The sequence below is a fragment of the Solanum lycopersicum genome, chromosome 8 (genome assembly GCF_036512215.1).
Source record: "Solanum lycopersicum chromosome 8, SLM_r2.1".
Classification (NCBI taxonomy): Eukaryota; Viridiplantae; Streptophyta; class Magnoliopsida; order Solanales; family Solanaceae; genus Solanum; species Solanum lycopersicum.
Window position 1 is genome coordinate 64045930 of NC_090807.1, and position 15745 is coordinate 64061674.

A 15745-nucleotide genomic window follows, 5' to 3' on the forward strand; every position below is an offset into this window, starting at 1 on the left:
ATAATTCGTCATATTTTTTATTTTTTAAAAATATATTTTTGATGTAAACATCGATTACATATAGGTGTTTATTGAAAAATAGAGAGGCTATATTTAGTCTTCTTTCAACAGCTAAGAAATTAGAAAAAAGATGGCTATACATAATTAAAGGTCTAAGGGCTCGTTTGGATGGGCTTAATAAAAGCAGCTTTAAAAAAGTACTTTTAAAAGTGCTGAAACTTATTTTTAAAATAAGCAGTTATGTGTTTGGATAAAAGTGCTGAAGTTGTTATGTCAAACGTGAAAAGGGAAAAATGGAAGAAAGAAATGTTAGGGTTATATGGGTAATTTGGAGATTGTATAAAAATATTAAGCACAAAAAGATAAAAATGTGGTCAACTTAAAACAACTTATAAGCTAAAAAAAAAAACACCTCTACCCCAGCTTTTAACTTTTGGCTTAAAATAAGTTTTTTTTAACTTAAAATAAGCTGTTTTGAGTATTGCCAAATAGCTAAATAAGTCAAAAACCAGCTTTTAAGCCAGTTTGACCAGCTTTTAAGCTGAGCCAAACAGGCTCTAAAATGGCCTCAAAAATTTGCCATAAATATTACATAGTCCCACATAATTTTCAGCTATTATTACATCTTTTTCTTAATTGATCTTCTAGAGAGTTCTACTATGTCAAAATGCCAACTATCAGACCTGTTTGCTAGCTATGGCTCTTTGACATTTCAAAAAATAATCGCGATTCGTAGAGTTAGAAATTTTATTAAAATAATTTAATATACAAGAAAGTAATATTAGTATATATAAATTTATATTTCTAATAGATGTAATATAATTTTGTGATAAAGAAAGTTCACATATATCTCAAGGAGAACTCATGATCTATATTTAATTTGATGGTGCGTGTGAATTTATTCATAGTCTCTCTATCAAATTAGGTGTTTCAACTAATGTTAACATTTTCTAGAATTGATTTTTTCTCCTTTTGAGCCGTGAACTAAAGATTTATCGAAAATAATTTTTCTATCTCATGAAGATAAGGTAAAATTGGTGTACATACTAATTTTTTCAGATCTTACTTATATGATTACGCTTGTTAATATGTTATTGTATAGTTTAAAATGATTTAATTAATATTATTTGTTGACACTCATATTTCAAAAATATAAATAATACACTTAATTACGTTATTGAGTTATCTATCTAAAGACGAAACAATGATCAATTCCCTTTTTATGCTTTTCCCCTCGTTTATTTAATAATTTATTAATATTTTAAAAATTCTAAATTCGTCTAAAAAAAAATAACAGTATGTTGCTCTTTTATGTTAGTTGAAATGATTGTAATTGACATTTAGTTATTGTTCCAAGTCAACTAGTCAATGAATTAAAATGAAAATTAAAGGCTGGTATATTATTGGTCTTTTGTCCTTGTGAAAATAAATAAATAAATCAATTCCTAAATTGCGCCTGAATTACGCACTAAAGAAGTGTTTTTTGGAATATTTTCACACTGATTTTGACACTTATATATAGTGAAAAAATCAATTTATGTAGATTCAATTTTGTCCAATTAATAAATTGACTTTTTTTATATCATTATTATTGTTATTATTTTGGTATTAGGACCGTCTCCTCTTGCTGCAAACGCGATGATTATTCTCACATAAGCGTTTCTAACTTGTTCTAATTATAATTTTTTAAATTCAAAATATTTCCAAAGAGGATGAATTTATATATTGAACACATATCTGAATTATAACTACGCCTTGTGCTTAAATAACTAGCTAGGGTTAGTTATATGAATTTTCTTTTTTGATCTATTTTGCTTTTATATTTAAAAATTATTTACCATATCTATCGACGTATTACATGAATATACTTACCATCAAACTAAATTAAATAGCTCTTTACCAAAAATAATGTAATGAATTTAATGATATTGTATTGTGGAGACATGCCATAATTCCATCATGGATGATGTTATCAAAATTCATATGGTAGAATTTGTTCTCATGTAAATATTCTATTTGGATCATATATGCTCCAATTAATGGTCTAGTGAAAACTCATGAGCTCCTCAACCACTTATTTGCCAAGTCTTGGGACCCATATATATATATATATTACATGCAAACCCTTGTATTTTTTGAATTGCATAGCTATATTATGATAAATGTACCTAGGGTAATAATCCTATCGTTTCATTAATTTATGTGACACTTTTTCTTTAAGTATCTTTCAAAAGAATGTCAACTTTCTATAATAAAATTTAGATTAGTTTTTTTTTAATTGAAATATATAATTTTTAATTACACAAATATCAAACACTTATTCAATGGGGTCAATTGACATTCCTATCAATTATCATCCATGAAAAATTGTATATATTATATAGACAAGTCAAAAGAATACTATACATTGGATTTTCTCGATATTGTAGACGTGTATTTTTTATATTTTGATTCTTGTTAGTAAAAATTTTAATTTCGTCTTTAAACTAAAGATGTAGTAAAATTGTAGAATTCCTTCGACCCTAAGCAAGACTCTCGAATTCAAGTCTTGAAAAGTGAACAACCTCTCAATAAGAAGCGCATTAGTTATTGACTTTTTAATGAAGCTGCTCGATATGAATCTGAATTAATCGGACCGACTAAATTCCAATTATAAGATGCCTCAAGGGAAGAAAAAATCAAGTCTTTCTACTATACCTTGTCTATATATCAGCATAGTCCTCAAACCTTTACAATACCTACAGAATACAAACTTCCTCAAAAGACAACCTTCGTGTGTGCACTCTATTCAAAAATTCTCTCAAAAAAAACATCCTAAGAGAGTCATCAATAATCATGGCTCTCTCACATCCTATGACAATTTTCTCTCTTTTTCTTACATTTTTAGCCCTCACTGCTGCCCAATCCCCCATGATGGCCCCAACAATGCCACCATCCACCATGTCAATGCCACCAACTACTTCCACCACCACTCCTCCACCAATGTCCTCCATGTCACCGCCACCATCCGCCATGTCACCAACACCATCCACCATGTCACCTCCTCCAATGAGCCCAATGACACCATCCATGAGCCCAATGGGCCCAATGACGCCAACCATGAGCCCAATGGACTCACCACCGGCCCCCGCAGGCCCTGGAATGGCCCCTGGTATGAGTACTCCAGGGCCTGCACCCGGACCTATGGGTGGTGAGTCAATGGCTTCTCCACCTCCATCTAGTGGATTTGTTCATGGAATTAGCATCAGCATGGCTATGGTAGCAATTATTGGAAGTGTAGCACTTTTTTTCTAAAAATTTGAATTTGTGTCATTTTATTTAATTTGCTTTCCCTATTGTTGTAGATTACAAATAATTTACTTTTATTTGTTGTACTATTTTACTTCCAATTTCTTCTATTGTTCTTTTTTTTTTTTTACTCTCTTATTTTTGTCTCATTGTATTGTTGATTTTGCGTGGGAGGATGAGGAATTTGAAGAGGTCTGATTGGAGATTTTATCAAATGTTACATTCTCTATATGTAACATTTTCACACTTTTTAGCTAAATAAGACACTATTCTCAGCTTTCTTTAATTTCCATTTTCAATTAAATTTCCACTTCAATGCAACATGGTTCTTTTTCATTTGAATTTCCAAGTTATAAGGTATTTAATTTGGAGATTTAAGTTATATATACCGCTAGTATAGGAACTTTATTTACTCTTGCTTGCGTTAGAAAGTCATTCAAAAGAGATATCTATATGTAAGTTTTTTTATAAAAAAGAAATGAAACTTGTAATCTTGAAAAAAAAAGATTAGTTACCTATTATTAAAGGTAAAAATGAATTGACAATATAAAACTTTGTTATAATAATAGTGTATATAACATAAACTCTTTAATTTGAGACTAGGTGTGATGTATTTAGTTTCCTTAATTAAACTAGAGGGGATAAGGGTTTAGTTAGATAATGTCTTCTTTTTTTTTTTTTTGGTAAAGATGGCTAAGTACTAATTCACAATCTTTTATGAGTTGACAAAGAAAAAGGAAATATGGGGAATAAAAGATAAGCAATTGGTGGTGGAATGATGATGATAATGAGGAAGAAAAAGTTGGTTTGCTAGCTGGAAGAATAAAGCATTTTGTTTTGATTATAATCTTTTGAGCTAGGGGGGGTAAGATTGGTGTGGATGACAATTGATGAATTTTATTTAGAAAGAGGAAGTATATATCCATTTGGCACATATCTTATGTGTGTCAAAAGGAGAATGGTACTATTTTTTGTGGATGCACACAAGCATGGGTAATTGGTTGTTGAGAGTGGGGCTAAGCAACAACAAAGGGACATAAACAAGATTGTGACTTGCACATGGAATGTTAATGCCCCTCTCCCCACTACTTTGGCAAATACTATCGGGCGGGTCCAATATTTAAACTTGATATTTCGATTTTTAGTGGATTCATAAACAGAGTCATGATTTGATACTTATAGATTCAGGGGTTCTAGTTCTTTTAAGTTATTGAATCCTAAATCAATAATTTTATACATATTTAATGAACTTCTTAAGACAAAATTCAATGTTTCCATCAAAAGTTGATGAATTCAGTTGATACATAACCGGTATATTGGCATCGCTCCTGAATGAATCCCTTTTATACGATATATATAAAGTTGAGTTTCTTTTTGTACGTACACTAGCTAATGAACTTCTTTGATGAAAATTTTGTTTTCACCATTGGGTTTGAGATTGAGAGTTCATAATCACATATTTGTTGAAAGCTTGTAGGTTCTAATCATCTTATAGTATATAAAAGCTATAACTTAAACTAGGGCATTGCCTAGAAAAGAATATTGAGAAATATTCCATTTTCAATTAATTAGGGGTTGATTTGCTTGGTGGATGAGTCATTAAATAAAAGTAGATGTAATTAGTAATCTTAAAATTTCATCAAGTCAGGTGGAGCCTTAGATTTCAATGAGTGAGCACTTTGAAATAAAATTTAAAACCAAATTAATCACACAAGAGGACATAAAATGTGACTTTTTGCCTTTAAAAGTTTGTAGGTTATAAGCATTGGATTCCATCTCAAAACCTAAAGGAGCATATTTATGAGAATCAACAAAAACAAAACAAAAAAAACTTTTGATATCTTTTTCTAATCCTCAAAAGGCCATATAAGAAAGTTGTCATATGTCCTTTTCAACACTATGAAATTATAATTTGTATAACCCATGAACATGTCATATTGTAATTAGAGAATAAACACATCACTTCCCCAATAAAGATCCACCAATTAAAAACACCTTTGTACTTTAAAACTTTCTTAAAGACAACATTTTTATTTGGGTGTAACATTACTAAACTATTTTGACTTTTATTCTCTTTTCAAATAATTGTTTACATCAAACTATATTATTTATCATGGTTAAATGATAACATAAGCTAAGACATAGACATATGTTATACATAATTATTGTATTGATGCAAGAGAAAAGACATAAATTTCACTTTGAACTTGTATCGAGAAGTTATTTATACACTTAAATTATCATAATGACTTATTAGACACTTTTACTATTTAAAAGTAAATTTTTTTACCTCTTGAAATTGACGTGTCAAAGAAATAAAATAAAATTAAAAACTAAACGCGTCAGGTGAAAATAAAAATAAAAATAATTAATTAGAATCAAATTTTAAAACACCCCCCCCCCAATCCTTGTCCACCCCACCCCTACCCCCAACCTCTTCTTCAAACCTCATTGTCTTCGCACCTTTTTTTTTCACATCTCTTCTTCTTCATTCTTTATACATCACAATCTCAAGGCATAACTTTTCTTTTTGATAAGCTATTAGGTTAATTTTCATAGGTTTGTTAGTGAATAGTTGTATTTTGTAATAAATTTTTTACTAGAGGAAGAATCTAAAAAGAATTTTGAATAAACCTAAATAAATAAATCCTTAAGTTATGTTTAGGTGATTTTGGTTGATTGTTTTTATTTTTTCTATTTTTTATTTTTATTAAAGAAATTTTGATTGTTAATCAGTTTTTGGATTTGACTGTAATTACAACTTTAACGGTATGGTGGTTCTAGATAATGGATTTAAAAAAAAACGAAAAATTGAAGGTAGTGATGAATATTAATCAATTTTTGAATTTGGTGAAGATGACAATTTTATGAGTGTGGTGGCATTGGGTAACGATTTTGAAAAAAAAAAAGTGGAAATTGAAGATGGCGAAGAAGAAAAAAAATATTAGAAATGGTGATGGTAATATTAGTGGTGGATGGTGAAGAAGAAGAAGAATTAAAGGTGATAATCGGATATGATTTTTTCCGTGAGAGATGAGATGGAGTGGATGTGATTTTGTGATGAAGAAGGTATAATTCTTAGAGAATTTTAATAATTAATTATAGCTAATTAGTGTAAAATATTGTTAACAAAAGAAAAGAAAACAAAAAAAATAGAAAAAAATATAAATGCTGACACGGCTCTGACGTAGCGTTGATGTGGCGGCGAGTATATTACACCACACCATGTGAGAGTGATGTTACACGTTTCAGGATGGTATTAAATCCACTTTTGAATAGTAAAAGCATGTAATAAGTCATCATGATAGTTTAAGCGTATATGTGACTTTTCGATATAAGTTCAAGGGATATTTATGCCTTTTTCCTTGATATAAATGCCATACGGGAGGTGGGGCGCGGGAATACAGTGAGATTCGAACCCCTATTGAAATAAAGATGTACTGAATAACTTTCCAATTAAATACAAGATAGGGTATTGTTATTTGTTAAATAATTAAAGGTAAAACAATTACCAACTGATCTATTAAAATTTCCTCGAATTATTGTGGTCATTTTTCTTTCATGTTGACCTTTTCATTAAAATAAAATTCCAGAGAATTCTCAACAACGAATCAATACAGGAGCATTACAAGTGGTGGTGGACAAGAATGTCAGCTTAAATAATATGAACAATATTGGTGAGTATCCGATACCTTATAATTAAATTGGTCCATGCAAAGTAAGTTATAAATATTTTTGTACTAACCCTCGTTGATTTTAAAAGATGGCGGAATCGTATTACCCTAATGTTAATTAAAGGAAAATTTGACGCATAATATTTTTAGAATCGTTTGATAAATCGTTATTAAGTTTATCTTTTCTGATCATTTGTTATAAGAAATAACTAAATTTATTTATTACTCCCTAAATCCCAATCCATATAGTTGTAAGCTAAACTTGCAGCATTTTTTTCCCACTCAATATTTTATGAATGGTCATTATTTTTTGTTTTTGCATATAATCTTGGTGATTTAAGTCATCATATTCATATATACATGTGTATACATATTTGATATACAATGTATAAGAAGTATAACTCGTAAGGTACATGATGATTGGTATACATTGATCTGTTTGCATCTAATGAATTAATATGTATACATTTGTTTATATTAATATCTTTATTAAATTTATTATGGTCCATATCATCTAATAGTATTTTGTATATATTTGTATCCATTTAATTAATCCGTTTCCACTTAATAAATTGTTATATATTTATTTGCATTGGTGTCTCTATTCACTTGTATACACATTAATATTAAGTGGAGAACACAACAATATGTAAATTTTCATTGATATGAAAAAAGAAAGAAGATCCAATCCAATACCACTGCAAAAATAGAAAATTTTAACTAGTATACATCTGAATCACACTTCTGATGTGATTCACATGTATTTCGATTACGAGATACATAAATGAGATTCATTTATATATTTCATATACATGCGAATCATACCTATACTATATACATGCATCTAGTGTGATTCAGTATGTATTTGGGATATCAGATATACATGTGAAAATGAGAGTGGCGAGCGAGATGGGAGGGAGATGAAGAAGGCAAACGAGACTTGTCTATAAATCTCAGGTACATGCTAAATCACTTGAATACAATGTAACTAGAACAAATCACACCTAATTTTGACCTCATGTATTCCGAGATACATGTATTCTAAACGCACCGAAATCTGTTAAGATACATATAATTACAAATTAGTGTTTATCTAAATAATTAGCTCCTAAACTCGTAAAAACTCTATAAGTTACACAGAAAAAAAGATTATCCAAATTTGCACTGAATTTTACATTTCTGTCCATGTAATGTCATTATTTTAGATAAATTAACTCTTTAACACTATTGAATTTAGATAAATTATACAAAGACATATTTTTGTTGTATGACTTGTAGAACACGTTTGTCCAGTAGACTAGAAAGTGGGTCAGGAAAGGACATGGGCTTGGACAAGTCACAAGTCCAAATTAAATGTGCTCCCGTGATAAACACTTGTGGTAAAGGAAACTATTTAATTTTAATTTTCTATATGGCGTATTTAAAAGCTCGAGATAACCTTAATCAAATGATAAGGAAGACGCGAAAGTAACCCTAAATCGCGAAGGAGGAAGAATAATCCACGATTACTCTAATAAGAGATAAATTGATATATGTTCTCCTTCTTATAACTTCACCTTGTTTTGTTTATAATTTGTATTTTTTAAAAGTAAAGCATTTCGATTATTGATAGTGAAAAAGTCTTGCACAACAACTTCAACCAAAACATCAATTAATCACTTTTAAAGTAGCATTGTCCAACCTAATTACTATTTAATTAACAACTTAAGTATATCTTGTTTCGCAAATTTATCCAACTAAACAACTTGTAACACACGAAAATAATTAATTTTTCCCTTCTTTGATCACTACTGCACACCAGATAGCCAGGTCAAAATATTGTTGATTCTTTTATTTTTTTTATGGTAAAAGTGCACAAGAAAATGATTTATATATAATGGACTAAAACACATTCAAATTATGTATATTTTTTTCAAGTTTCACATTTTAACTATCTGTTGGCTTTTTACTTGGGTGTACTATTAGTATTTATGTATTAAAACACACTTTAACTATCAGTTATTATTTTTTTCTATCTGGACGAATATAATAGTTTAGGTAGAAAAAATAAACAAATGATGGTCAAGGTGAGTTTTGAGGCAATCGATTACAACTCACGAGCTATTATATGGACCTTTTCAACCATTAAAGAAAAACCTGAAAACCACAAATCCAACCAAAATAGTGCTAATAACTATGTAATATTATTTTATCCGGCATTTGACTAGAGGTATTAGATAGTTTTTATTATTTATTCTATCATTTTTAATATAGTGATATAAAAAGTTATCCCATATACATAAAAAAAAATTAAACTGAATAACTTATACCATAATAATTAATTTCAAAATATTTTGTTCCAAATTAAACAACCGACACAATCAAATTAATGCAAAATCACCTACAAAAGAACTAAAAAATAAAGCCATATGTCCCCCCAAACCCCCCAAAAACATAAAACAAATAGAATGAAACCTTAGAAAACCTATATTATACCAAATGGACCACAAAAAAGAGCACACGTATGTCAATACAACAATAAATATTAGCAACGAAATCACATACATGAAATCAACACTTCAGTAAAATCAGTTAATTATTCTAATAGTTCAGGTAAAATTTCAAACTCTCAATTGTTTAAATATGAAATTTAAAAAATTGAATAATTTTATGTGTGTTTTTATCCTTTAAATTCTTTTACAAATTTATAAGTTTCATCGAAGATTTACTAATATAGTAATATTTACTTCTCAAGCAAAATTTTCAAAAAAAGGTTTGGTATCGAAACTTCTTGGTCGAAAGCTAATTTACTTTACTAATTATTCCATGACGAGTCTATTCAACATGAATTCAGATTAGTAATAATAATTGAACTAGTGTATGTCAAAGTATTAGATGATTAAACAAAAATTAGAAGTAATTATATTCACACTCCACAAGAAGTTAAAGAGAAATTGATATTTCTAAAATTACTTTGATAATAGATTATGCAATAACAATAATGTCATATCTTGGGCTGATATAAAGGAAAATCAAAAGCAAATCAAGCATACAATATTCAAATCTTTTTTCGATATGCTTAAATTTACAGACTTGATTAATTCAGATTCGTGTTGAGTAATCCAGCAAAAGAGTAATTAAAACGCGCTCTAGGGAGAGATTTAATCTCTCATTGTTACTATGACATTCTTTTGTGAGCCACTTTCATCACCAGGAGATGGAGTAATCAACAGAAGATCTTCATTTCCTGGATTAATTATCCAACATGAAAAATGGATAGCCTTATTTTCTTCATTAAACCTCATATTATCAGCTAATCCCAAATCATCCAAATAATTAGCTGAAATTAATCCATTCTTAATTGAACCAAATGAATTAATCCCTTCTCTAGTAAATGTTTCCACATTTACATCCTCTGAGGTTTCTCTAACAAACAAACACAATTTTGTAGACAAATTCTTACCATATTTGTTCTCTACCTCTTCGACACATTTTTCTACAAGATTATTCTTGTTGATATCATCACTTAAATTTAAAATTTTTAAGGGTAATTTAAAAATTAACGTGTCGTTAACATGGTAATTACTTGTGTTTAAGCTCGAATATAAAGTTGGTGATGAACACCCTTTTCTCCTAAGCTTTGGTAGGAAAAAAGTCGGAATTTTAGGTGCATCTGCCTCTGATACCATGTTGATGTGAATTTTGGACCATCTATTCAAGAAACTAGTCATGGAATAAGGATCTTCTAGGAAAAGGCTACAACTTATCCCAACGGAATATTTTCCACACTTGAAATTTGTCACCTGAGAAAAAGAGAGTATAATCTTCTATAAACTTTGGAATTATAACAAAATCTCAAAAAACCACTAAAAGTTAACACCATATAAATATTTCAAAGAATATGGTAGATGTTTTTGCTAATAACTCACAAAAAAATTTCACCTTTGAATAAAATGTCAACGCTCAAAATCAGAGGCGGATCTAGGATTTGGAGGTCGGGTGTGTCACAACGTTCAAGTAAGATAAAGGACCAGTTGCTTTAATTTTGGGTTACAATTCAAGTTATTATTTTTTTTATCAAACAAATTGATCAAATATGCATGTAGTAATATTTTCTTTTAGATATTATGTTATTAGACATAACTAAACAATTTAATTTTTATTTCCTTTTTGGAATTAGATGTCTTATTCGCTGAAACTTTTAGGAAAAAAAAGATTTTTCACATTAAAATTTGAGCTTGTATAACCCATTTAAATTCTAATAGTATTAACATAATATATTCATCTTCCATTGACTTTATGTGTTGTTGGAGATATATAGTTGGAAAATAATAAAATTGTAGTTTCAGCCTAGTCATCTTACATAGAAACGTCGATAGAGATCGAAATAAACTTTAAATTTAAAAAAAATCATTTTTGAAACTTATGTTTTTTAAAAACTACTATTTAGAATATTCTTAATAATATTTATTTGACTATCATAATTAAGTACTCACTAGTTGATAAAAAAATAAATATATTACACTCATATCAAGAGATTATTAATTAGTGCAAGAGAAAGTAAAAAAAACTCAAAATTAATTATGAAAGGGGTCAATTTTAATTAATAAAGAATAATAATATATAAATAAGAATAAATGTAGAAAAAGAAAAGAAAAGAAAAAAGGGGGTTAATTTGAATTAATATAAAATTGTAATAAATAAATAAGAATGAATGGAGAAACTGAAAAGAAAAGGAAAAACGGAGCAAGCAAAAAAATGATGTCTTGTTGGCAGATTCTCTCCTTCACCAATTGAGCTATTTCGTAGTATGATCACTAAGTGGCAAAACTATATTTAATTTTATATATATATATATATTCACACACAATATCTTTTTCGAGATTATTGGGTGCCGCGCGTGACACCTCCACCTGTCCACGTAGATCCGCCCCTACTCAAAACTTCTATAACATGCTTGATTTCGAAATTTTTCAACTGCTATAATGACTGACTGTTATATAGTATAACATTTCACATTTCAAATATATTTGGTTGTTATAGGTTACCAATACCAGATAAAGCAAAAAATGAGATAAGTCTGATTTTAATAGCATGATATTCAAAATAAATAAATTTTAAGCCTACTCAACTCAAAATTAGCTTGTAATATGAAAATCGAAATCAACTAAAAAAGTGGTATGACTTTTAAACCTAACTCAACTCAAAATTAGCTTGCAATATGAAAATCGAGACCAAATAAAAAAGTGGTGTGGCTAACCTGGACATAAAAAAGTGGTGAATATGGAGTGTTAGGCTCATGAATATCATCCCAAAAGACAAGCTGACCTTCTATATTTTTCTTTTCCTTAAGATGAATAAAATCATCAAAATTCATTTGAATTTCAGCTTCAATCAATCTAACACCAGAATCATTTGACACAATTTCAAATTCCCCATAATTAGTATCATTTTCTCCTATACTTCTAAGTCTACCAGCAAGTAATGGTTTTTCAACAAGTGCCTTTCCTAGTGACTCCTTTATCCAACCAGCGACCATCGATCCTGAATCCGTCTCTGATACCTTATTATAACAAAACACCATGTGAAAACGCCTTTGAAAATTGCCCGAGCCAGGATTTTCACCAATGAAAACTCGTCGCGATATCCTTGGATCAGTTTGCTTCATTGGCATCACTGTTTGGATTGCTTCAATTTGCAAGTTGGAGACAAAATCATGTGCCACTCCAATATTTTCATTGCAATTTGCCATGTTGAAAATTATAAGAATTAAATGTATGTCATATGTTGTGTGATATTACTAGGCATTATATAGACAAAGAAAGAATGCATTATACTCCCTCCGTCCACTATTAATTATCATACTTTTCATTTTCAGAATCAAATCATAAAAATTTTAACTAATATTTTACGATATATTTATTTATTATATTGATATGCAAAAAAATTGTAATGTATAGTACTTTTCGTCTACAGTTTTTGAATATCTAATTATTTTTTAAAAAAATATCAAATTAATATAATTTAATTTAACTTTAAAAATTAATTAAATTATTTTTAAAAAATACAACATGACAAATAAAGCTAAACGGTGGAAATAGAATCGATGAATTCAATGTAATCAAAGATTGGTTGATGCAACTAACTTTCATTAAAAATTAGACCAAAAAGATAAATAACTTTCATTAAAGAATTGTACTGGAAACTTAATAAAGGACATCTTTCTAGCATATTTGGTTATCAGAACACAAACTACTTTACCTTCCATCTAATCTAATCGTATACACGATTCATTTTTACTAGTCCATTATATAAAAAAAAATATGTATTTACAGTATATCAAGAACATAGTATATTATTATTTTTAAATATTAATTACTCATTCCACAAATCATTTCTCAAAACCTAATATTAACATCAATTAGTATAAATATATATTGTGGTAACCGGTAATATATATATATCAATCATTATTTTTTCAGAGATGTACAAAGTCTAAATAGAACGAGTAAAATTGAACGTATCATTCGATTATGAGGACATGTATCCCTTTTGTTTTTACATATTCGAACTATCTCTGTTTTACTTTCCGCATCTAATTCACCACTTAAATTATTCTTAAATATCTTCATTCGTAATCTTATCTCTTATAGTATGTACGTTTACAGATTCATCTAGATTTGGAATTAAAGATATATCTTTATATATGGACTAGAATTATTGGTGGTCTTTGTTGGTATGAATATAATTTCCTTCCAAATCCTTTTGCCGGTAGGTAAGTATTTATTCTTGGTCCTATGTATACGAGGACTGAAAATTGTTTGTGTCCACTTGTCTATATATTTTTAAGGAAAAATCAAAATTTTTAAAACACGAAAATATTATAATTTTCTTTGGCATCGTTCGAAATGAAAAATTAGAGATCATGAACTTGAGGGACAAAAATTAAAGATCACTCCGTAATAGCACAATTCGTGCAAAAACTTGTCTCAAATGGGCTATTGGATTCACATAAAGTTTCAAATGGGCCAAATAGAAAGACAAACGTTTTGGTGGAGTGAAAAAATGGCCCAACTAACTGGACCTATTTTATTTTATTTTGTCTTGATAGTAGTAGGTATAATTTAAAGTTTGAGAAAATTTTAGAAATAGTAAACATAATAGATATAATAATGTTTTATCTATCGTCTCGATGATTGTGCACAATGAATGTAGTTTTATTTATTATGAAGATTGCAATATGTATATTTCGCTTGCAAATATATAAATTGGGTTAGTATATACAAAATTTATATTTATACAGCTAGGAATTTTTAAGAATTTTGTTTCTATATTTCACTTGCCAATATACAAACATGGTACTCCATCCGTTTCACAAAGAATGGTCTAATTTGACTTGACACGGAGTTTAAGAAAATAAAGAAGACTTGATTATGTGGTCTTAAATTAAAATTATGTCAAATGTACAAAATCATTCTTTAATCTTGTGACCTTAAACATGCCACGTGGAAAGTTGAAAAAAAAAAGGTCATTCTTTTTTAAACAGACTAAAAAAGAAAAGGAAATCATTCTTTTTGAAATGAAGAAAGTAATTTATTTTGATTTTTTGTTAAATCTTATATTAATAGCTAGATAAACATATACAAATTCTGAATTTATACAATTAAGAACTAAATTATTCAAAATTCTTATTGACCGGCGAACTTATATAAATTAGATGAATTATACATACTTCTAATTTGAATTCTCTAATAAATAAATTTGTGTGCATAATCTTAATGAATATTTTTTTTCAAGGAGTGGGGTGGAAAGTTGTTTTTTTGATTGATGGAGTGCTATCCTCTTCCTTTATATTAAAAAAAAAAAACATAATACATAAACATATTCTTTAATTTGACTTTAAATTATATTTATATTTTTTAATTTTGAGTGTCCACAAGTAGATATTTAAACTTGTATAAAGTTGAACAAATAGACACATGTCTTACATGTCATCTTACAAAATATTTTTTGTCCTATTTGGTGTCCTATGTATATTTTGTCTTGTAGAACACATGTGTTTATTTATTTAAAAGTTGGATAGTTAAAGTATATGTTTGTGCATTATGAAAGTTAGAGGTCAAATTAAAATTTGAAGCCAATTTTAGAATTCAATATACGTATTATACCTAAAAAAACACCACCTATCTTTTTCTAATGAATAAAATACATTAAAAATGTCACATCATTTTACTTTTCTGAAAGGGGAACTTTTAACAATTCTAAGAACATTTGATGACTAAATATGAATTTGTAAACAATTTACAATCATTGAATCCAGACAAAAAAGAAATCAATAATCAGTGAATATAGTCCTTTTTTTGACACATGAACTAGTTTATAATCCTCTTACTTTTTTGACCTTTAATACAATTTGAATTTCAAACATCAAAGGTATTGGTCATATTCATAGCAATAGTAGCTTTGTTTACCTGTCCAATTTCCATTAATTAAAATTCACATGCACCTATTTCATAAATAAAAGAGAAGTATGAACTCGGTGAAAATTATTAGTCAAACTTAAAATACTTTTTATTAGACTCAATAAATTTAAATATATTTTTTATTCAACATGACATAACATGTAATCTCAAAATTTTATATGAGCATGAAACTCATAACAAAAAGCTGAGAAAAATACTGTTGAAAATATCCCTAAGTTTGACTAGAAATTAGAGGTTTATTTTATTCATATTATAATAAACTTATGATTTTATGTCGGGTTTAAAAATATTTTTGTGTGTTTCTTCCTAAACAAAATTAAA

General features: G+C 28.3%; 2 protein-coding genes across 2 annotated transcripts; one reads left to right on the top strand and one right to left on the bottom strand.

Annotated features, from left to right (window-relative positions):
* Positions 1-2727: 2727 nt before the first annotated feature.
* On the top strand, positions 2728-3609 carry LOC778328 (methionine rich arabinogalactan). Its single transcript, NM_001247216.2, has one exon. The coding sequence runs from the start codon at positions 2836-2838 to the stop codon at positions 3292-3294; it is 459 nt and encodes a 152-aa protein (NP_001234145.1). The 5' UTR covers positions 2728-2835; the 3' UTR covers positions 3295-3609.
* A 6275-nt stretch (positions 3610-9884) lies between these two features.
* Positions 9885-12719, bottom strand: LOC101254821 (spermidine hydroxycinnamoyl transferase-like). Its single transcript, XM_010327214.4, has 2 exons — positions 12202-12719; positions 9885-10744 (listed from the first exon to the last, which is right to left on the bottom strand). Exons 1-2 carry the CDS (start codon positions 12691-12693, stop codon positions 10103-10105), a joined length of 1134 nt encoding a protein of 377 aa, XP_010325516.1. The 5' UTR covers positions 12694-12719; the 3' UTR covers positions 9885-10102.
* Between the last annotated feature and the right edge of the window lie 3026 nt (positions 12720-15745).

What these genes read in the sequence shown, in the direction of transcription:
- LOC778328 (NM_001247216.2), top strand. Translation starts at nt 2,836, where the DNA reads ATGGCTCTCTCACATCCTATGACAATTTTCTCTCTTTTTCTTACATTT.
- LOC101254821 (XM_010327214.4), bottom strand. Translation starts at nt 12,693, where the DNA reads ATGGCAAATTGCAATGAAAATATTGGAGTGGCACATGATTTTGTCTCC. An exon ending in CACCACTTTTTTATGTCCAG is followed by an intron (nt 10,745 to 12,201) that starts GTTAGCCACACC and finishes TCTTTTTCTCAG; the next exon opens with GTGACAAATTTCAAGTGTGG.